General features: G+C 45.0%; 2 protein-coding genes and 1 long non-coding RNA gene across 5 annotated transcripts in view; 1 reads left to right on the forward strand and 2 right to left on the reverse strand.

Annotated features, from left to right (window-relative positions):
• The window catches only part of spg21 (SPG21 abhydrolase domain containing, maspardin), a 6,692-nt gene extending 1,335 nt beyond the window's left edge, over nucleotides 1–5,357 (reverse strand). Inside the window, exons 1-6 of the mRNA XM_024294843.2 lie at nucleotides 5,036–5,357; nucleotides 4,800–4,862; nucleotides 1,816–1,977; nucleotides 1,472–1,552; nucleotides 1,245–1,390; nucleotides 1,069–1,177 (exon numbers count right to left, since the gene is read on the reverse strand). Coding sequence (XP_024150611.1) covers nucleotides 1,069–1,177; nucleotides 1,245–1,390; nucleotides 1,472–1,552; nucleotides 1,816–1,977; nucleotides 4,800–4,862 — 561 coding nt within the window. The 5' untranslated portion in view covers nucleotides 5,036–5,357. The remainder of the gene's footprint in view (nucleotides 1–1,068; nucleotides 1,178–1,244; nucleotides 1,391–1,471; nucleotides 1,553–1,815; nucleotides 1,978–4,799; nucleotides 4,863–5,035) is intronic.
• LOC112160374 lies at nucleotides 4,862–6,628 on the forward strand. Its single transcript, XR_002921654.2, has 3 exons — nucleotides 4,862–5,073; nucleotides 5,841–5,911; nucleotides 6,394–6,628. It is a non-coding gene; the product is annotated as an uncharacterized LOC112160374 (long non-coding RNA).
• On the reverse strand, nucleotides 6,185–21,676 carry LOC112160370 (AP-2 complex subunit alpha-2). 3 transcript variants are annotated; one of them, XM_024294839.2, is made up of 22 exons: nucleotides 21,367–21,670; nucleotides 19,176–19,244; nucleotides 17,639–17,781; nucleotides 17,380–17,573; nucleotides 17,027–17,156; nucleotides 15,879–15,980; nucleotides 15,694–15,802; nucleotides 14,481–14,631; nucleotides 14,246–14,414; nucleotides 13,572–13,709; nucleotides 13,316–13,498; nucleotides 12,883–12,980; nucleotides 12,535–12,766; nucleotides 12,156–12,293; nucleotides 10,965–11,116; nucleotides 10,812–10,894; nucleotides 10,646–10,735; nucleotides 10,452–10,575; nucleotides 10,258–10,374; nucleotides 9,505–9,574; nucleotides 8,039–8,173; nucleotides 6,185–7,966 (listed from the first exon to the last, which is right to left on the reverse strand). In XM_024294839.2, exons 1-22 carry the CDS (start codon nucleotides 21,431–21,433, stop codon nucleotides 7,889–7,891), a joined length of 2,772 nt encoding a protein of 923 aa, XP_024150607.1. In that variant the 5' UTR covers nucleotides 21,434–21,670; the 3' UTR covers nucleotides 6,185–7,888. The 3 variants fall into 3 exon arrangements, 1 of the variants encoding a protein (XP_024150607.1); XR_002921653.2 differs by lacking the exon at nucleotides 6,185–7,966 and having other exon boundaries at nucleotides 8,102–8,173; nucleotides 10,258–10,310; nucleotides 21,367–21,675; XR_002921652.2 differs by lacking the exons at nucleotides 6,185–7,966; nucleotides 8,039–8,173 and having other exon boundaries at nucleotides 9,555–9,574; nucleotides 10,258–10,379; nucleotides 21,367–21,676.
• Between the last annotated feature and the right edge of the window lie 841 nt (nucleotides 21,677–22,517).

Genomic DNA, 22,517 nt, shown 5'->3' on the forward strand with positions numbered 1-22,517 from the left:
TTTTAATTCTCAAGACTTAAAAAATATTCGCCGAATTTTTTTAAACGTAAAAATACATTTCCGTAGCCGGGAGTCGAACTCGCTACCTATGCAGTGGGAGGCAGCGTTGCTGTCAATTGAGCTAATGTCTGACGCAAGTCCACATCCTTCTCCGGCGTTTGACATTCCTAAATTCCTATTGTTAAGGGTTTAAAATAAGGAAAAGAAAACTGTATTTTTTAATTGCGAGTCCCAGGAAAAACTCACTATTTAAAATATCTCTGAAATAAAAATGAATCAGGAAACTGCAGTCAGTCGACTCGTGTCCTCCAAATCCTCTACCGACGTAAATAACATTTCCTCTGGATTAATCAGCCTCCTCTCTACGTGATCCTCTATGAATGAACATGTCATTCTGGTTTCTGAGTGGTGAAAACGTGACGTCTCTAATGTGAATGTTCTCTAAATGTTCATGAGGAACTCATATTTGATCATCTTTCACTTTAAAAAGGGGCGGAGACCTCAGAGAACTCTAAGTTTCCTGAAGAAAACCTGCTACCGACCAGGTTTCGTTCACAGACTCAGTTACCATAGTGATTGATTCTGAGTTCATCCTAACCCGCTTCTTGGAACGGGCTTGGTTAGACCCACTTTCACCGGTTTGAGTTATCTCTCTTTCTGGAACCGAAAACTCAGAGTTTTGCCGAATTTGGAGTTCACGAACTCAGAGTTCCAACAAAACCTGCTTCTTGGAACGGGCCCCAGCTCAACAACAACAACAACAAACGCACAAAAGAGGAGCTCAACAACTGCACAACAACACAAACACACAACAGAGAGGAGCTCAATCACAACACTGTCGCACAGCAGCACACACACACACAACAACTCAAATGCACACTAACACAACCAGAGAGCAACACAAATGCAAAACATCACAACTACACAACCGCACAGTAACACACAAATGTGGAGCGCCCTACACATGAACAGACGCCATCTTGGATCAAACGTGTGGTTATAAAATGGCGGCGGCGCTCAGAGAAGGTCAGCTGACCCCGACCCTTCGCCGCCGCCGGCTCCACTTACTCGGTCCACCATGAAGTCGATGGCGTCGGCCATCTTGGGGTCCATAGGTCCTCTGGCGAAGTTCCCCAGAACGATCTTCTTCAGCAGGAAGGCCGGCATGAGCCAGAAGCTGAAACGGAGGAACACGTCAGCGCCAGAAGACGGCGAGGCCCCGCCCACCGAGCCCAGAGCGCCACCTGTTGGCCGTCCAGGTCTGGTTGAAGATGGAGGTGTCGCTGAAGGAGTTGCACAGGATCAGCGAGTGCACTCTGGGGGACTTGTGGGTGTACTCCGCAAACTTCTGGGCGAGGAACCCGCCCAGCGAGGCGCCGAACAGGTGGACCTGTGGAGGAGTGTCCCGTCTCATCAGAACACGCTCCGTGGGTTTAAACCCGACAGTTCCACCTCAGAACCACAGAGTTACCTTATCCAGCTGCAGGTGGTCCAGCAGCTTCCTGAAACCGTCGCAGAACTCCATCAGGTCCCAGTAGACCGGGTACTGCAGCTGAAACCAGAACAGAACCGTCATGGTTCCTACAGAACCGGGACGTCCACACTTTCAATGAGACCACAGAACGCTGCTGGAGGTAAAGACTCGGGTCAGACTGAGCTCTCGGCTCCTTCCAGAACCTCCATCAGGAGAGACGGAGGAGCGACCAGAACAAATGAATCACATTTACAGTTTAATTATTACGAGGACGTTCTGAGTCTACATCGAAGAGACGATTCCATCAAAGAAATGAACGGCGAGGACAGAGACGCTCTTACTGAAATGACTCGGTACCCCCATCCCGTCAGCGCCAGAACCTGCTGGAAGAACACCTCCGCCGTCCCGCTGACCGGCGGGAGGAAGATGATGGGACAGCGCACGTTCTTCGGGCCGGCGTCGTACAGAGACCACACCTTACTGTCGTCATCATCCACGATGATCTGGAAGAACCCGAGAACCGGCCTTAGAGAGGTCACAGAACCACCAGAACCAGCCGACCCGAAACTCAAACAGCTCGTGATGCTGTAAACATCTGAGGTCACAGAAACACAGATCCATGTGAAAAGTACCGAAACAAAAATAAACATTTATGACTAATTCTGTTTAAAGGAAACTATTGATAAATTAACAGTTAAATGATTCAAAAACATGAGAGCTTCATTCCATAAATAACACCGACGGTGACAGACTACAGATGGACGGATGTCATTGTTCCAGCTGATATTTAAGTGTCTACAATAACAACGTTTAGATTTCCTTTGTGTTTCTTTGTTAGAAAAGCAGAACTTTTCTTTAGTCACATTATACTTGACCTTCTGATGGAAACAAGAATCATTTTAAAACTGACAACATTCAGAATAATCAATACTTATTAGTGTCAAATATAAAACATGAGAACAGAACAATCACTATGACTGCAGACAAACTTCACAAAGATCTGATAGAAACAAGAACATAATTAAATCTCATCAGCAGTCAGAACAACATCAGTGGAGTTTTTCATATCACACTGATAAACTCAAATTATAAAATAGTTTCCAATACAGATACTGGCACAGGTAAACCCCCGTCACTACGAGAAATACTGACCAAAGCTAGAAAACTACATCAGTTATATTTTAGTGATACCGAGAAGAAGAATACTTCATAAAAAATAAATTCACAGTAAAATCTAAATTCACAAATAAAAGTCTAACAAAGAAGAAAAAAGTTGTTTATTTTTTCAGACAAACACAAAAACATAATTTATGAGTAAATGAAGAAATAACTTTACTGTAGCGTCCCTCGCCACAAAAATAAAGTTTTAAAAACTACAATAAAATAATATAAATAAATCTAGTACAAATAAAAACTCATCCGAGGAATCCATCCGGCTCTGGTTTATGTTTGTAATCGTACATGTTTGTTCTTTGCCGGACGCCGCTCTAGTATGAATAACTTCTCATAAGGAAACCTGCCGAGTGCGTCTTCATTGACCGGGCCGGCGGTGACCTGGACCCGACAGAGAAAACCTCGAGTTTCTAGTCATTACAGAGAATTCCTGCAGGTTTTTCTGAAGACCTTAAACCCTCCAGACGACCGTCTGTCTGTGGTGGGTTTAAGGTCCATCAGAAGGTTTTTCATGGTAACAAAAGACACTCAACTTCCTTCATTCTCTGTCCCAGAATGCATCACTGCAGAACAGAGTGACGCTGCAGAGGAAAGTTTAGTGAAGTGGATTCATGTGGATAAAGCAGCACATGATGAACTGAGGGCAGCATGTGACCAGAGGCTGGTGATGTGATGAAGGCCTCACATGACGGCTCTGAAGCTCCAGAGAAAAAACTCAAACTTCCTCAGCAGCGACAGGTCAACCTCCAGCTGGAACCACCGCTGGGTGTCCACACCGAAACCTTCAAAGATCTCTGAGCTAACACCAGACGGGATAATCTTCTTAGCTTGGAGACAATACGAGTCGTTGTTCTACGGAACAACAACGCTGAGGCCTGCAGAGAAATGTGGAACAAACCTGTTTTCTTTAGAAAGTTTAACCTGATCTCTGCTCCATCCATTCAGATGAGATCCAGACTCATGTTTTACTTTCATGCAGAATTTAAGTAAAGAAAGTCAGAAATAAAAGCAACAAAATCGATTCTTTAAGCAAGAATTTAACAAATCTAGAATAAAACTAACAAACCCAAAGCAGAAATGAGTGGAGGTGATTCATGAGAGGACAAAACTGACGAGAGGTTTGGTTTAATTCACATCTTTAGCACATTAGATCATGTTTGTGATATCTTATTTTTGAAATAAAACATCACTTTAAGTCTTATTTATCAAGCTGAAGATGTTTCAATTCACCTCAAACTTGAGTCTCACAGAAACATTTCTATGTTTATCCGCTTTATTAACTGATTAAAAGTTCCTGTTTGGACCAGCAGGGGGCAATAATCCAAAATCCATTGACTTTAATAGAGACACAAACACCTGTTCTCTGTCATTCTATTGGTCAGAATAAACATGCTGGATCTGATACATTTTCAACATCTTCTTGATAATCTTTTTTTTAATTTATTGTAAGTCATTCAAGTTATAAACCGACCAATCAGAAGCCTCGGTAAGAGCATGTGGAGCCCGCTGGCCCCACCCCCAACGTTTGATTGACAGGTTATCCTGAGCCATTTTCAATGGAAAGAGCTTGTTGGACTTCCAACAAGCTCACTCCTGATTGGTGACAGTAGTTGCCATAGAAACGATGACTAACTCAGATCAATCACTGCTTATTAACATCGTCTGGCTCCAAATGGCGGCGTCTGTATAGCGGAAAAATGGCATCTAAATTGGCTTAATTTCACTAGAGACAGTTAGTCATTTTCTGTTGATGATGTCACTCTCTCTGTCCAGTTTTCTTATACAGTCGATGATGTTTTCCAACTGTCAGCAGACAGGCTGGTAAACAGTAGAAACAGAAGAAGCCCTTCCCTGCTGGTCCAGTGTGAACACCATCAGCTGAACTTCTTTCAGACCCTGTTGTCCTAAAACCCGGTTCGGTTCTTCAGAACTTCATCTAGGGTTGATCCTGCAGAACAAAGTCCCGACACTCCGGACAGACTTGCACCTGTGTGGTTTTGTATCACGTGACCAGCAGAGCAGGTGCTTTAACTCTATAGAGTCCTATAGGACCAACAGTTTGACCTGACAGCGCGCGCGGGCTTCAGCCCTCCTCACGACAGTGACGGATCTGCTGCACGAGAGAGAGGCGCGTGACGAGGCGGGAACTTACCCTCCGGAGGGGCACGGTGCTTCGGAACCAGTTGTAGTCTGGAGACACTTTGATCTCCTCCATCTGCGGACACAGAGACGGTCACTCATGAGGGGTCAGAGGCCGCAGGTTCAGCTGCTTCCGCGCGGGGGGAGCCGTTAGCACAGCGGCTAACTCGGCTAGCATCTGAACGAACTCGGCGGGGAGCCCGCTAACGGCGCCGGGACCGGACACTACCCCCCGGTCGCCGCACTCACCGTGGACGTTCCCGCGTCGGAGCCCGCGCCGCCGCTCGGTGAGGGGTCACCGTGTCCGGAGACGTTTGTCCATGTCGGGGAACGCTCGGAGCGGCTGCTGCTCGGTCATGTGATGGTCCGCTCACCCACTTCCGCAAATATCCTGCCGCGCGCTGCTTTCACGGTCCCTCGGACTTCTCCGACGAAGAGAAAAACGCTTTGGTTTATTGTGTATTTCTCAAAAAGGCGGTCTTGGACATTTTTTTTTTTTTTTTAGTAAAAACATTTTCAACTTCTCATCATAAATAATTCTAGACTCAATGTTATTCTTTTAAGTAAATTCAAGTTAACTTTCCTTGAGGCGGAGGCCCCGGGGAAGACCCAGGACACGCTGGAGAGACTATGTTTCTCGGCTGGCCTGGGAACGCCTCGGGGTCCCCCCAGAGGAGCTGGAGGAAGTGGCCGGGGAGAGGGAAGTCTGGGCATCTTTGCTTAGACTGCTGCCCCCGCGACCCGGTCCCGGATGAAGCGGAGGAAGATGGATGGAAGTTAACTTTCCCCAAAAACTGAATAGAACTCTGAATTCCTGTTTTCGACAATCGCATCACGTGCCTCAGGATTTCACTTATATAAAAAAAAGTATTTTGAAAACATTTAATATCTTCATTACTCACCTTTTATTTACAAATTCCTAAATGTATCATTGTATTTAAAACATTTTTATTTGTGAAATGTTTCAGTGAAAATAGATTAATCTTCAGCGGATCCGTTTTTCATTAAGATGATTTCTATTCTCCTTTTTTCTCTGTGGTCTAACCCGAACCAGGTTTGGGTGTTGGTTCCGTCCTCAATGAGGATTTCCTGCAGAGCGGCGGTTCGGCGGTGGACTCTGTGAAGGTGATGACGCCGTGCCGACGGTCTCTGATGTTCAGACTTTGGTTCTCATCGGTTCTTTCTTCAGATGCAGCGTAATGTTTTCCTAACAGCTTCTCCTGAAATAATGAAACTGTCTATGAACTGAAAGTGTCTCTGGTGTGAATGTGACAAAGATCTGTCACAGGCCACTGAAGTGGTTCTGACAGCTCAGATCTTCACTGCTGTGAAGTTTATCTGAAATGTTTTCTGCCCGATTGGAACTAAAAAGCCAACAAATAAAGTGAAAGTTGATCGTAAACTCAGTAAAAGTGAATTTATTGACCTTAAACCGTTGAACAAACGTTTGAAGACAAAAAGGAGAAAAAACACAATAAAACGACAGAAATGTTTTTAAACAAACACTTAAAAAAGTTCATAAACAAACTTAAGGACACTTTAACAGGAAGAACCTCCCTCAGGTCCAAACGTTCAGGCCGATTCGCCTCAGAACATTTCTTTTCCAGGCACATCAGCGACAGACGTCATGGCAGTGAGTGAACGCGCCGACCTTCAGGTCTGACAGACAAAGTGCTTTAAGACGTTGGAGTCTCGGACCAGACCGGAGCAGAACGGTTCTGTGCAGGAACGTCCTCCGCTGCTGGAGGTCTGAAGGCTCTGGTGAAGAACTAGAACACATTCACACTCATTCACAGACAAACAGACCTGTTTCTGCACCTTTCCTCTTTTTTCTTATAAAAACATCAGAAAGAGGGCGGGGCCATAGTCTAGATCAGGAGTCTGCAACCTGCAGATCCACATACGTCTCTTTTATCTCTCCAGGGTGGATCCTCAGACAAACATAAAATAATCATGGAGATGCTGACCCAGCATGTCGACAGAGTCAGCAGCTCCACCTAAACAAAACTACCTAAAGAAAACAAACAAAGCCCACAAACTAAGACTACCAAACCCCAAACTAAAATAATAAAACCCAGAAGTGTGAGACTGCTGAGGGGATAAAGAGCAAAAATACATATAACTAAAATAAAATAGCATTTTTTAAACTAAAGATTACTTAATTATCATTTATTTAATTTAGATTAAATGTATAAATTGATGTCTGAGGTTCACATAGATGATAAACTCTGGAGGTTTTTACATCCTGTTGACCTGAAGACGTCTGGTTTGATCAGCTCTACCTCCAGAATGAACAGATTTTATATGCAAAGATAAACTTTGGTAAAAGCACAACATGGTTACCAGCAGCCCAGAGCTGCACTGAGATGATCCTGTTTGGCACAGAGCAGCTTTTATTTTGAAAAGTTATTTGAGCTTCTGTCAAATGTCAACAAAAAAAATACACTTTGAGAGATGCTATGTTATTTTTATATTTTTGCTTTTGTTCGTACCAAAAATATGTGCCATTCATATTTATTATTTAAAAAAGACGACAGAATACAAATCCAAATTTCCTAAAGGCTAAAGTAAATCTATGCGGCTCCTTCCCGGTTTGGATCGGTAGAAAACGATCCCAAATGGCTCTGTGACTGTGAAAGGTTGCCGACCCCTGATCCAGACCCACATTCATTCGTCTAGAATCAACACTTGAAACATGCAGCATCACTGAAAGCTTTGACCACAACATCCCTCTAACCAATCCCTGCTCAGACTATGAGAAGCCCCGCCCACATCACACAATTTAATGTCATCAAATGTTCTAACATTTGTGAAAATCCAGTCATTTATTTTACCTTTCCTTAAAGGAATAAATGCAAATTCTGATGCACGTTTCTGTCAGTTTAGATGTGGAGGTTCAGAGAATCCAGAAGCTTCTCGCTTCTCCTGTGACGCTCTGACTAAGGTGCTCGGTGTGAAAACACAAACATTTAAAGCTGTGACTCCTCAGTAAGGCAGTGTGCACAAACACCTCTGCTTCCATGTGAAGCAGGTAAAGACGGCGAGTCCGCGGCGGAGCGAATCCTCTCCAGACTGGAGAACGGCGAGCAAAGACATGGACGTCTAGAACTGTTCTGACAGCAGCTCACAGAGTCTCTGGGAGACCGAGTCCCGGCTGGTCCGGAGGGTGAGGCGGTACATCTGCGGAGGAGACGGGGAGGCGTGAAACACAAAGGCGTCGCCACCGTGTGAAGGTCAAAGGTCGCGTCATACCTGTGCGTGCGTGTTGGGCTCCAGCCTGAGCAGGCAGCCCACCTGAGTGTTCTTGCTGTGGATGATGCCGGCTCCAACGAAGTTAGCGGGGTTCGGATCAACACCCTCCAGCAGCGCCACGCCGAACCCCAAGAGCTGCAGGGTTCACAGGAAGCAGGTCAGGCCTCATGTTTGTGTCATGCCATTGACTGTATGTGAGAACTGGACTGAGTGACCCTGGCATCCCACACAGGAAGTAGCTCCAAGAAGCCAAAATCCCATAGATTACCAATCTCAGTCATTCTCTTGGTCAGAATAAACATTCTTGATCAGATAACAATTCTCAATTTTTAAATATTTTTTCAATAGTTCAAGTTATAAACTGGCCAATCAGATGCCTTAATAAAGTGGGTGGAGCCTGCTGGCCCCAAGTCCAACGTCAAAAACTTAAAACATTTGACTCCCAAGCCTGCTTTCAAGGGGAAGGGGTGTGGCCTTCCAACAAGCTCACTCCTGATTGGCCAGAGTGGTTGCCATAGAAACAAGTACTCGGACCAATCGGTGCTCACTGATGACGTCTGGCTCCAACATGGCAGCATCCATATTGCCAAAATATGGCGCCTGAATTGACTGGTTATTTTGGTTAAAGCTGGAGGTGAATCATTGTCTATGGATCTCATCACTCAGTCCAGTTATAATTTACAGAATTAATTCAATTCTGATTTTTATTTATGATTCTTTTGATTCTTGAATCCAATTCAATTTTAAATTTACAACTTTATACACATTTGTTTAGAAATATATTAAAAATCGACTATATAATTTGAATACATTTATATGAATCTGATCCAGATCACATCCTGTAAATGTATCAGTGAAATAATGAGATTGTTAATATCATCCAGTGTTACATAGATTCTCTAAAGGAGAAGTTCTAACTAAAATGTTCAGATCATTAACATGTAAACATTGTTCTGCTTCTCCTGGAGGACGTCTCAGTTTGGACACTAGGTGGCGATCGTGATATAGCATTACACCTTATTCCAGAAGAAGACTGTATGAGGGGAAAAAGTTTCAGACCACAGATAGTTACTTTAGAAATTGTTTCCTGAAAAGCGTTTGGAAAATAATGCTTGTAAGACAATAAAGATGTTCATTTAGTCAGAATGTATTTTTTTGGTCAACTGAGCATTAGCATCAAGCTAGCAAACTTTAGCTTTGTGTGCTAAATCAATTTATATCTTTCGTGAATTGATTATTGATCTATTAAGCTTAAATCGATTCCAGTCGATTAATCGATTTCTTCACCCCAGCCCTCGGCGTGGCCACGATCAAAAGCGTTGAAACGTTCCATCTCCGCGTCACACGACAACACAGATGTTGTGCGGTTGCTACGGAGCTGCATGGCGTTTCGTCCCGACAGTGAGGAGAGCTGAAGCTGCTTTTAGGACCGGCAGGAACCGGGACGGGTTCGCGGTTCTTCTCACCTTAGCCTTGGCGGCTTCCGTGTCCATCGGGTGCTGAGCTTTGAAGATTTTCTGGACTTCCTGTTGGGGTCTGAGGACACAGTGAAGACAGAGAGTGAGCTGGAGGACAGACGGTTCAGGTGAGTCGCTTTGACGTTTCATCTGCATCAGAACCTCCAAACACCAGAAGGTTCTGCCTGTTGTTAGCGTTAGCATATTAGATTAGCATCAGAGGTGTCAAACTCAACCGCACAGGGGACCAAAATGCAAAACACACCTTAGATTGCAGCCCAAACAGGAGAAACATTTATTGAACTCTAAAACTACAAATTAAAAACCTTAAAACTGTAACTTTTTAACATAATTATGAATAATAAAAAGGCAGGAATATTATTCATAATAAATCAACTTAAACCTTAAATAAATGTCAATATTTTACTCTTCATAAAAATATATTTTGTCAAAATTGATCTGGAGGGCCGGATAGAATTACTCGGAGGGCCGGATTCGGCCCCCGGGCCTCAACTTTGACACAGGTGATCTAAACACTCTGGTGGCGATTTAGACGGTGAGATGGACGCCTGCGTTCCCACTAAAGCTTCTTCAGATCTCCAACATCTGAACACCGAATGAACTGAATCTTTCTACTTTCTTTACTTTAAAATAACTGGGAGAATCTGAGCTGCGACGAGAACCTTCATCTGTACAGAACGAGAGACACCGTTCAGACTAAGATGCTTCAGGTGTGCTGACGGGGTCAGAGGTGACGCTTACGCTCCGAGCTGCTTCCAGCGCTGGAAGAAGTCCTGGGATGTCATCTCTGTGGGCTGAAAAAACTTGTTCAGCATCACAGGAAGTTTGACTTCAATGTTCTGCAAAGTTCCACCGTATCTGCTCTGGCATACAGAGTCAGGGGTTAGCACGTTTGATGGCGGCCTTCAAAATAAGAGCGTGGCTGAAGCTCACACCTGAACTGAATGTGGAGCATGGGTACGTCGCAGAACTCCGTCACACACTCGATGTTCAGGATCTGCTGGAGCTGAGCTCCGCCCTCGATGACGGGCTCCACGGCTTTAGCGTGGACGTTCAGCTGTGGAGGCGGCAGTCAAGGCTCCACCCACTCGGGACAGAAGGCGGCGTCCGCAGAGAGCGTAAAGGATATGAGTCTTCAGGACGTCGCTGCTGCTCACGGCGGTGCTGAAGCCGAGGAACTGAGACGTCGTCTTGTTGCCGTAGAAGACGTAGATCCGACCTGAGAAGAACAGAAGAACTTTCTGCTGGATGGAAGCTCAAACTCTCACGGCGCCACCTGCAGGTCGGCAGCTCACCTAAGTTCTGGCGGTACTCGGACTTCAGTCCGATCTGCAGGAGCTGGTTCTCGTACAGAACTCCGTTGTTCTTGCAGATGAACCTGAGTAGACGCAACAGAACGTCAGAGCGGCGAGGAGCAAACGGAGGAGGGCGGAGGGAAGACGGCTCACCTGGACAGGTGGTCCTCCACCGGAGCAGCAGCAGCAGCAGCAGCAGCAGCAGCAGCAGCCGGCTGGTCGGAGAAGACGTCCACCAGCAGGCTGTGTCCGGCTGGGGGGGTCGGGTTCGGGGCCTGCACCTCTACAGGGGGAGGGGGGGACGCCTGCAGGAGCAGCAGAGAGTTTATTACTCTACTGTCTTCATATCTGCAGCCAACATACCAAACCTTCAATCTGTAGAACGTCTTTTCAGGAAACAAGAAAACATTTCAAATATTCCAGCTGGTTTCTGTCTGAGATCTTTGTGTCTGTCAAAAACAGATTCAATCCAAACGAGAAGTTATTTTTGTTCTCAGCATTTAATGGAAAAACTCAAAATCTACAAACCTGCAGAGACGAGTTTTTGCATTTTACCCATCAACAGTTTATCATAAATGATATTTAACTTGTTTTTTTTCTTCACTTTTTTAATATTTTTGTTTGTATTCTCTGAACTGTCTGGCCCAGAACCACAAACTCTGATGTCATTTTACCACACAGTGAAACCACGATAAAGATCCTTGAATCTTCAGAACCAACAGACATAAAGAAGATTCATTTCCTTCCAGCTTCATTTAAAACATGACATTTTAAATCATTAAGTTTTTCAGTTTCTCCTCGAGCAGATTCTTATCGTTTTTAGAAGAAAAGTAGATTAGGAGAAGTTCTGTTTGTTGATTTTAAACCAAAGATTTACAAATTTGGTTCCGGCTGCGCCCCGCAGCAGATGTGGCAAAAGCAGAGGCTCCAAAGACCCAAATTTTATTTTAGGACTATTTGAATTTAGTAAAATGAATGGGATAATTAACATGAAGGTCTGGAGTTCAGGTCTCTCCTGGGAGAACCGTTCTCCCTGAATCTCTTCCTCATCAGAGGATTTGGGAGAACCCAAACATGAAGATGTTCCTCCTGCAGCTTCAGAACTAAAATCCTTCTCAGCCTAAGAGCCAGAGCCTCTAGGACCGTCTGCACATTTATTGTGAGGCTCCTCAAACTGTCAAACCTCTGGAACATCGTGTTCCCGCTGCAGCTGGGGGCCTGACAGACCAGAAACGAGCAGCAGAAGTGACCGAGGAAAAGGAGAAGGATGTGGTCTGTGTGTGCAGAGAAGCTCTGATGGAGAAACTGTGGTGGGTGAGCGCTCGCTCAGCAGCTGCACTGGACCTTGCTGGAGGCAGCGGGTTCCTCGGCGCTGCCGTTGACGTTCTCGGGCAGTTTCCCCGGACCCTTCTTCTTCTTCAGCTTGGCCAGGATGGAGGACTCCCGCTCCGGGAATGCAGGCATCTCTTCTAAGACGGTGGCCTGGAGGGACAGAAAGGCGGTTCAGACGCTGGTTTGACCCATCCGGCCTCTCAGGTTCTGGTCTAAAGATCACAGACGCTCAAACTCTGACCAAAGGGGGCGCTCTTCACCGAAAGATCACATGCATCTGTATTTCCCTGCCTGCACTGTTGCCATGACAATGCGGGAAGCTGCACCAGACGTGACCCCGTTTGGAGGTCGGGCCGTCAGCGCCGGCGTGCCAGAGCGTCCCTGAACTCACCAGAGTGTCGGCGCTGGCGATGCAGCTGAGCCGCAGGTACTCCACGGCCCGCTGCTGCAGCTCCACGTCGGCGTTCCTCAGCTGGCTGTCGGAGCGCAGCACGTCCTGGATGGTGGCTTTGACCTCCGGGAACAGGTTGATGAACTTGATGTAGGCGGACAGCAGCAGCGCCCGGGTCGGGACGGAGCACAGGTGGAACTTGGAGTGGAGGAGGTTGAACTGGACCAGAGGGCTGGAGGAGGAACCGTCAGAGGAGCTGCAGCGTCATCGCTTATCAGGACAATCGGGACTAAACTTTTACAGGCTCCCTTCACTGGAAAACATTTACAAACATAAACCCGTCCGTACCTGGAGCGCGGGTCGCCGGCGATCAGGTTACCGAACTCCCCGAGGATGTAACCGCCCACCTTCACCAGGTTCTCGTGGCAGGCGGGAGCCTGGAGGGCCTGAAGACCAGCGACAGTGTTTGAACGTTTTTAGCGGTTAGCTTCAGCACAGACCAGCTAAGAAACCATGAGATCAGGTTAGCATTTCAATAACTAATGATCACATTTCTCTGAAAACAATCTTTTACGTTGCTGCATTTTTCTAATGCATTAAAAGAGCTGATGAGAGTTTTTCCCCTCATGTCAGATTATTTGCATTAAATCACAAAACATTCTGAAGATCTGACATTGAAACAAAAGGCTTTTATTTTGTAAACATGCATATTCATGCACTCCAAAATAAAAGCCCTTCTCAGAAGAAGAAACGCCCTCAGATCCCCGGCTCCTCCTCTCACCTCAAACACGGTCTTGGCGGCGTAGCCTTGGACGTCGTCCCGGTTGATGACGATCTGGATGACGCGGTACCACACCTCCTCGCTGACGTAGTCTCCGGCGATGCGGATCAGGTTGAGGATGGTGTCCACGTACCAGGTGTAGTCCACGGCGTACTTCTCTGCCAGGATGGCCACCTTCAGCACCTGCAGCAGAGAGTCCGCCGGTCAAAGGCAGTTCTAGAAACGGCGCTGGCGAGCCGTACCGACGGAGACCCACGATCTCCTCTCTGATGGAGTAGTCGGCCGTCTCCAGGTAGCTGAGCATCTCCGCCACGATCTGCCGGGCGTTGCTGCGGTCGCACATGGCGTAGAGCAGGTCCACGGCGCGCTGCCGGACGCTCACGTCTCTCTCCGTCTGTCAGGGAGGGAGGAAGAGGAGATGATGAGGAAGAGGAGATGATGAGGAAGAGGAGATGATGAGGAAGAGGAGATGATGAGGAAGAGGAGATGATGAGAGCGGGCCTTCATCCTGAAGAGGAGCAGGGAAAAAATCCTAAAAGTAATATATTTTTCATCAAATGAAGTTTTACTTCATAAAGATGAGAAACATTTTATTGACCATAAATTTAAAATACTTCCTGGTTTATATGCGAGGTGGATACTGGATTCTGATTGGCTGCAGGGTGTCCATTAAAGAGTAACGCCTAAAAAGTAGTTCCGGTCACATAATCTGAATGTTCCATATTACTGCACCGCCAACACATCTACAGACGTACGATATTCCACAGTTTATCACAACAGCAGAACAGATGAAGTTTCCTTCAAACTATTTGGAGAAGTTGGTGGTTTAGAAGACTGGGATGGAGCAGAGGAAAACTTCATCTTCTGGACAAAAACGAGCACCAACATTACAGGAAAAACCTGCAGATCTCAGCTGATGCAGAGACTCGCCTTCAGAGCGTTGATGACCGTCTCTATGTGCGTCTTCACCGCCTCGTGGGAAAACTCGGAGCTGGCCAGCGTGCACATGCTCTCCAGAGCCAGGTACCGCAGGTTGGTCTCCCTGTGCTGCAGGAACTGGCCCAGCTGGTTGCAGGCGCGGACCAGCAGGGTGGGTTCACTGAGAGCAAAGACCACCATCAGTCGGAGGGAAAGAGCAGCGTCGGGTGACGGCGAGGGGGCTCACCTGTCGTGGTGGATGATGAGGGAGATGGCCTCGAACAGAACGGCGTTTCTGGCGTTGGAGTGCTGCACCTTCTTGGATTTGGGCGGCTCCTGAGCTTTGTTGAGGATCGTCTCCAGACACTCGGTGAGGCGACTTCGCAGGGATGTGTCCTCTGTAACCATGGCAACACGTTTCATGCTGTTTATGTCACAGTACTGAGGAGCAGACGTGACCTTTAATAAGACCATCGTCTGCATTCCACCGTGTGCATTTGGAGGGATTTCTGTGTCACCGTATTGCAAACAAAAGTCACAGTTTAGAGATCAAAATGTTCTATACTGCAAACAAAAGTGTTAAGAATAAAAATACATAATTCGCAAATGAAAATATTTCGTATTTGCTCTCAAAAGCTTTTTCTTATTAAAATATTTTTGCTTGAAGACTTTTTTTATCTTTCAAAAATATTTTTACGATTGCAGCACAAACTTTTAGACGCGTTGTGCCTCATCTCACTTTCCCCTATCTTTGATTTTACCTTCATGAAGTTTTGTTTCATGTAATGTTTGTGCCAGCCTGAGGAAAATAATACAAGTTACACATTCACTAATTAAAATTACAACAACTTGAAACTAACTAGACGCACAAATCTATTAAAAAATTGTGCGTATAGTTAGTTTCAAACTGTTATAATTTTCGGTTGTGCGTGTGTGAATTTTATTTTGTATTTTTTTTTAATTTCATCATTTTTGTACTTATGCACGAACTATATTATAAATTAAAAAATAAAGAATTACGCACTCAAAAATAAAAATCTCTCTGTATTCCTGCTCGTACTTTTGGTCGGCATTGATGGTTTTAGAAACAAACTATTTTATTCTTAGATGAAAGGAGGAAAACCTGAAATCCCTCTAATGATTCCGTTTGAGGTAAACTTCATCCAGACGTCATTAATTCAGAGCAGGTCCAGAAGTTTCATTCTCCGTTTTATGCTCCTTCATTTACTTTTACAATTCAGTCATTTTCAGTTTATCTACACTCAAAGCTGCTGATTAAAGGAGTCACTTCTTATTTTTAAGACTCTTAGTATCTTCAGATCTCCATCCCTCATGCAGCGTTTTACTGCGTTTCTGCAGCACATCTGTGACTTTCTTTCAGCCTCGTTAACAAACAGATTCAGCTCCCAGAAAAGTTTCTGCAGAGAACATCCAGGAGAGGACATGAAAAAGTTTCCTACCGGGTGGGGGGTAGCACTGCAGCAGGCGCAGCAGCTTGACGGACAGCCACGGCGCAGCCACGAAGTAGTAGGTGTAGTCCTGCAGGTCGATGGAGGCGGACGTGACGATCTGAACGGAACCAGACGACAGAACATCAGAGCTGCCAGCACCACCAGGACAAGCAGAGGTCCAAGTGGAGCCCCACCCTGCTGAGCCGGGTCACCGCCAGCAACACCGACGTCTTGAAGTCATCCGGACTCTTCTGGGCCAAAGTGGTGATGAGGCTGGTGGCGGCGGTGACCACGCCCTAAAAACCACCAGAGGAGAAAAGACACAATAAATGAATACAATGTCAAATAAAAACTAATTTATCCTAAAATCAAAAACGAGTTCAGATAAAGACCGAGAGGAACCACATCGAGATCAAACCTGTAAACATTTTTATGACTAGGATAGGGCTGCAACGATTAGTCGACTATTAAAACATTCACCGCCTATTTAATAGTCGATTCATTAATTTATATTATATGGAGACAGAGTGTAGTAAAGTTAAAAGTTATAATAGCATTCTGACTATGTTGAGATTTATTAAGGTTTTTAGGCTAATTTGGAGTTTAATATTTCAGCTACATGCTAGCTATTTTGGCTAACTTAGGCTTTGTTTCAGTTTTTTTTTTTTTGGCTAATTTAGCATTTAACTAATATTTTAGCTGGCTATCAGCTTCAGTGATTTCAGCTACCAAATTCAGCATCTTCAGCTGTCAGCATTAGTATCTTCATCGACCACATTCAGCTTACAGAATTCACTCTAGCACTATCACAGGTAATGCTATTCATTTAAAGCTGATGATGGTTAAGATGGGCTTTACATCCAGTTTGTGTATGACCCGATTAGTCGACTATTAGAACAATCGTTTAAGGCAGCACTAGGCCAGAATAACTCCACCCCCAAAGCCATCGCCATAACAACCACACAAAACAGGAATCACTGAACTGGGAAAGATTTTAAAACTGCTAAACATCTACATGTGCACGCAGAGGGCGCCCCCCTAAGGCAGTCAGTGGTGTCAACATCTACTCCCACTAAAGCTCTGCACACGCTCTGTGACTATTCAGACCGCCGGCGCCTGTCCAGCCATCAAGAACGCCTTAGTGTCAGGCCGAACGCAGCTTCGTCATGGTAACCATGTGGGCGTGGCCTCAGACAACACGGTTGGAGAACAGAGTGTGGATGAACCTCCGACGCTCTTAAACTGTGGCCGTCCTGAGACCCAGATTTACTTAAACAGTTACAACAGACAGACCAGCGGGTCACGTGACCAGAGGGCGGGTCTCATACGCCGACAGCCTCACCAGGTGCTGGTCGTTGAGCAGGTGGACCACTCGCGCCGTCCACTCCCCCATGGGGACGAGGTCCGGGGACGTCCGGTTGAGCCTCAGCAGACACAGCGCCGCGCTCTGCTTCACACTGTCCATGGTGTCGCTGGAGGAGATGGGGGAACCGGTCAGAACCAGCTCCACGTTCTGGGTTAATTTAACCCTTTAACACCTGACACGATCATTCCAGTAGATTCAGAAGGAGAAAAGCGGCTCGATGATTCTCCTGAATCTACTGGAATGATCGTGTTAACGGTTGTAAAGTGACAGTAAGACAAAGAACATAAAGGGGTGGTTCTTCTGGACAGAAACCGTGGCGTGGTACCGACCCCGCCACCAGGATCCTGGGGATTTCAGAGGCGAAGGCCTCGGCCATCTCTCTGCTGCCCACGTTGGCGATGCAGTGCAGCGCCAGGTTCATGAAGGTGGGGTTCCGGCTGGCGAGGTCGTTCTTGATGGCGTTGTTGATCAGTCGGATCAGGTCGCTGTTGGAGTTGACCAACACCGAGATGAACAGGTAACCCTGGAACAGGTGACAGCGTTAGCGACAGTCGCCGCGGCTCGTGGAGAGAAGCGCGGCGTCCTTACGATCTGCTTCTCCGTGTACTTGTTGGAGCTGAGAAGGTTGACGGCCTCCATGTGTCCAAAGTCGATGTCGTGACCCAGCAGGAAGATGAAGAGCAGCTTGCAGACGTACTTCTTCTTGCTGTAGCCGTCCAGAGCCTTGTCTCCTGTCAGACACAGGGAGGTGGGGTGAGACGCCACTCAGAGACAGAAGGAGTCAGGTGCCTCTCTGTGGGTGTGGTCAGCAATCGCCTCTCTGGAGCATTGTTCTACGTACATCCTTCAGCTCACGGTGTCACACTGGACTGTCGCGACTCAATACGAGCGCACGTCAGAGAAATGTTGAAGCGGTGACAATCTGGTGAATCTCGCTCTAAACGACTCAAAATTCCAGCTGGACACAAACTGCAATTATTCATTTCTCCTCGAACGGTTCAGAGGACAAGACGGCGGCTAAACATCATTAGCCAGAAGTGGAAATTCAGAAGAGAATCAGGCCAGAGAAAAAATATGACGCTCGAAAAGTAATAGTCATAAGTCCCTCCCCCTACCGGAGCCAGCATCATGGCGTCATCGAGCGGAACCCCGTCTGAAGCTTTCCACCTTTTTCCCTTTGAGATACTGTAACTACACAGAGAAAAGCAGCATTTCTAAACGGGTGTCGTTCTCCAAATGTGAACACTGGTTAATAATGACTTGAAAGAAATAGAACGACGAACGTTCTCTGTCCCATCTGAAGCTCATCTTCACACTAAACCGTTAGTTTATTCACATTTAAAAGCTGATAGTTATGAAAAGTTTTTAAAATATCATTTTTGAAAAGGGTTTCCTAAAGTTTAGGAAAGTTCCACGTAGAGATTGGCTAGAGAATGATTCTGGCGCCATCTTACATGGCATCAGACGCTCCTCCAAATTCCACAAGATTTAAGAGTTTTAGCAACTTTTATTGAAACTTTTTAATGTGAATAAACGTTTTAATGTTCAAGATTAGCTTAAAATGTGCCAGAAAGAGGGTAAATGATTTATTAATTAATAAAAAAAAGATATTAACAGAAGTGTTCAGATATATTAAACTGTTGAGACTTTTAGCTCCGGAGCAGCGTTTACGATTGACTGCAGTTAGCTTTAACCCTTTACGTGATCAACGACAATCAGCTGATTCTATCATGAAGAATAACACTTAATATTAGTAATGTGCTGCCTGTCGGTGAAAAGTCACTTTGAAGTCTAGTATTCCAGATAAAAAGCTATTCCAGATACGATCATAATCCAGATACGATCATAATCCAGATACGATCATAATCCAGATACGATCATATTCCAGATACAAAGAATTCCAGACAGGAATCAGACACTGCTCTTCATCTGTTCCCTCTCCAGCTTTAACCCTGCAGGGACCTGAACCAGCAACCTCCTCCGTGAGCACCGCTGCCGAGCAGATGAGCTCAGGATCTGAAAGGCTGGGTTCATGGAACCGGTTTTTGATCCGTCAGGTGATCAGGTCTCAGGAGGACTCTGATCCTCCTGGAGTTCCACCAGGAGGACACAACGGCTCACTTACCTTTGAACTTGGACCGGATGTTAGCCAGTTCTTTGTTGATCCTCTTGACTTCTGCCTCCTTACTTTTACCTGAAACAAAACCCAAAGGTGAGAACATGAGCGTCCTAGTCTGGATTCCTAATCTTCTGGATTAACTTCTCGGATGAAAGAGTCCAGATTCCTCAGAGTTTTGGAGGAGACATGAAAGCCTGAGATGTTGGATCAGAAACGTCCTTCAGTGATCTTTGTTAATGAACGCCAACAAGGAGGTCAAGGAGAAAAAACTATGATTTACATGAACGTGAAAATTAATGAGGATTCTCTCTGATTTTCTCTGCATGAAGTTACAGCGAAGAGTGATGAAGCTCAGATGTGGGAGGAGACTTTAATGCAGCTTAAGACCTTTGAGGCATGAGGGTCACATGACCCGGCAGACGTCTGGAAACCTTTAGGATATTTACGATGACAGACCGAGACTTTGGAGTTTCTCTGAACAGATTAACAAACATCCACTGGTGCCACCACCTGAAGACAATAGACTTTTTTTCTGAATCAGGTTTTTTTTAGGAGTTTTTCCTCACCAGGATGGAGGGTCTACAGGAAGGGATAACCATTTTAATTTAGTCCTTTAGTTTAGCAATTATTGTTTATATTTCATGACCTGCATCTGTAAAATTACAGGCATTAAGCCCAATGAGGCAATTGTTTTGTGATATTGGGCCTTACAAATAAAATGGATTTGAATTGAACCAGATCAGCAGCATGTGAGGCTTCCAGAACCATTTGGTCCAGTCTGTCATTGATGAAACCACAGCGAGCGTCGAAAAGTCCCACCTCACCGTTTGGAAAATAATCTCGTTTTTAAAGCCTTTCTTTTATCAAATGTGGCTTTGAAATACTATTTTAATTGATTTTTGACAATGTTATTTTTTTCTATCTGTAACACTTTATTTATTTGACTCTTGTCATCACACAGAGAAGTTCCTTTCAAAATAAAACACTCCAAATAAGATCCTCCTGCTGAGATTCACTGGATTTCAAACGGATTCATCTTCATCCTTTTTGGTGTTAAATGATTTTTTTATACAAATAATTATACTTATAAATATTAAGAACTTTGTCTCTGAACATCAACTAGACAGTTTTTCCAATAATAAATCCCCATAAATTAAATATTTTTTTCCACTTTTCTCAGTTTTCTGATATTTGAAAATATAAATTACTGAATATAATTACCTAAAACTGAAATTCCATTATTTATTCAAATTGTTAGTATTTTTCTTAAAAGATCCACTTTGCTGATAATGGTGTTTATAAATAGACATTTAAGCTTAGAGTTGAATTTCTGAGTATTTATTGAAATTGTTGTGAATCAGGAGCAGATGAACAAACTGTACAGCTTGAAAGCTCCAATGTGGCTCGCTCCTTTTGTTGCACCGCTAATGTTAGCTTAACGGTGTGGGGGACTGTAAGATAGTGGGGGAGAGTCTAAACAGAGAGCTCTCAGCTATAGAGGGAAAGGGGGCGGAGTTGCTGTGAATTTTTCATGAACTCTGCCGTTCTTCTAGAAAACGACCGGTTTGAGCTAAAATCGGATTCATCATACTTGAAGAGCTCTGGGAACCTTTGAAAACAGGTCAGAAGATGATCGGACTTTGGAGTCAGCGGAGTGGAGGAAGCAGGATGTGGGTCCAGAACCTTAGGCTGCAACAGCCCATATCATCACTCTTCCTCCACCGTTTCACGCCCATGTTTATCTGCCCAGGTGAGAGAACCCAGACGGAAATGATCCGATAACCTCCCCCAGTTAACTGTTCAAAGGATCAGGAACCACTTTACTCATTTTAGAACCCAGAGATCCACCAGAACCTGCGGTTCCGGTTCTGACAGCAGATCAAATTCATTAAAATGTTTCCAAACGTTTTTGTTCTGAAGTCCTAAACGTAAATGAACTCTGGATCGGCTTCAGATCTGGATGGAATTATTTCAGTCTCTTGTGAAACGGTTCCGTCCGTGTTCACGCGCGTCCACGCCCTTAACGTCACCTTAGCTCCGAGGAGCTAACGGCTAAGAGCCGCTTCACAGCCGGACCCGAAGGAGTCCCGCGTGGCGGCGGTCACGGACCGGGACCGGGTCCCTCCGTACGGGCTGAACCCCGCGTGCCGACCAGAGCGGAGCGCGCGAGGACACTTTAGGACACTGACGAACTTACAGTTCCTGATGTCGGAGATGAAGACCGCGAGGCCGCGCATGCCGTCCCCCTTAGACACCGCCGGCATCTTCGCTCCGTTAGTCCGACCGTCCTCTGCCGCGGGGTTCCGGTAAAACCGCCGTGTGCTTCACGGAAGAACTTTTTAAAAGTTGTTGTGCTAGTCGCTAATAGCTCGCTCCGTCTACTTCCGCTTTCTTCTTCTTCTTCTCTGCGTTTAACCGCGGTAGCAAACAACCGTTTGCCGCCAAACCGCCCCCAGCTCAACGAAGATCGTCTAGTGTCGCCAGAAGCCTCACTACGCACTTCTCATCAGATCCTACGTCAATATGTTTTCATACAATGTTGACTTGGCCAGAAGACTCAGGAGGAATAGGCTAAAAAAGACCATCACATTAATAAAATGTGCAAACTGTTGTGCACGTGGAAACTTTTTGCACATCCATAATGTACATATCTGTACATAGTCTGAATACTATGATGGACAATATACACACACACACACGCACGCACACACACACACACACGCACATATATATATATATCTTTTACATATTTTTAAGACGTTATATCGTGTTTTATATTATGTCTTGTATTTTTTATGCCAATTTCTTTGCATTGAATGGTTGCTGCAACTTCATTGTCCTGTGATAATGACAATAAAGGTCTGTCTATCTATCTAGAAAAGCTTTAACAATCCAGAAGTTACAAGGATTTATAATTGAACTACATTCAAAAGCTATTTTTTAAATACCGCTCCCAAAATATGGAATGTTTTTTTAGCCTTTATATTTCACACATGCTATTATATTGTGATAATTTAAAATCTAGATGAAAAAATTAAAACAATTGGACCGCTTAAAAATGTGAAATTTGCCCCCCAAAATAAACAGTTGAATATGGATTCTGATATTTGCATCAAATTTTGAGATAGCAAATTCTTCCAAATCAGACCATTTCTCAAGTGTATAGAACGATTAAAAAAGGAAAATGGCTTCCTTACTTAATAGGCAAAAAACCTCAAGACTCTTCTATGTTTATTCTTAATCCTCTTTGCACATCTTTACAGCTTGTCTCTGTGTTTTTTGAATGAACGATTTGAGAGTTTTATTGATTTACTTTTCCAGAAATTTCAGCAAATACAAAAAGAAAAA

The sequence above is a fragment of the Oryzias melastigma genome, linkage group LG3 (assembly GCF_002922805.2).
Source record: "Oryzias melastigma strain HK-1 linkage group LG3, ASM292280v2, whole genome shotgun sequence".
Classification (NCBI taxonomy): domain Eukaryota; kingdom Metazoa; phylum Chordata; class Actinopteri; order Beloniformes; family Adrianichthyidae; genus Oryzias; species Oryzias melastigma.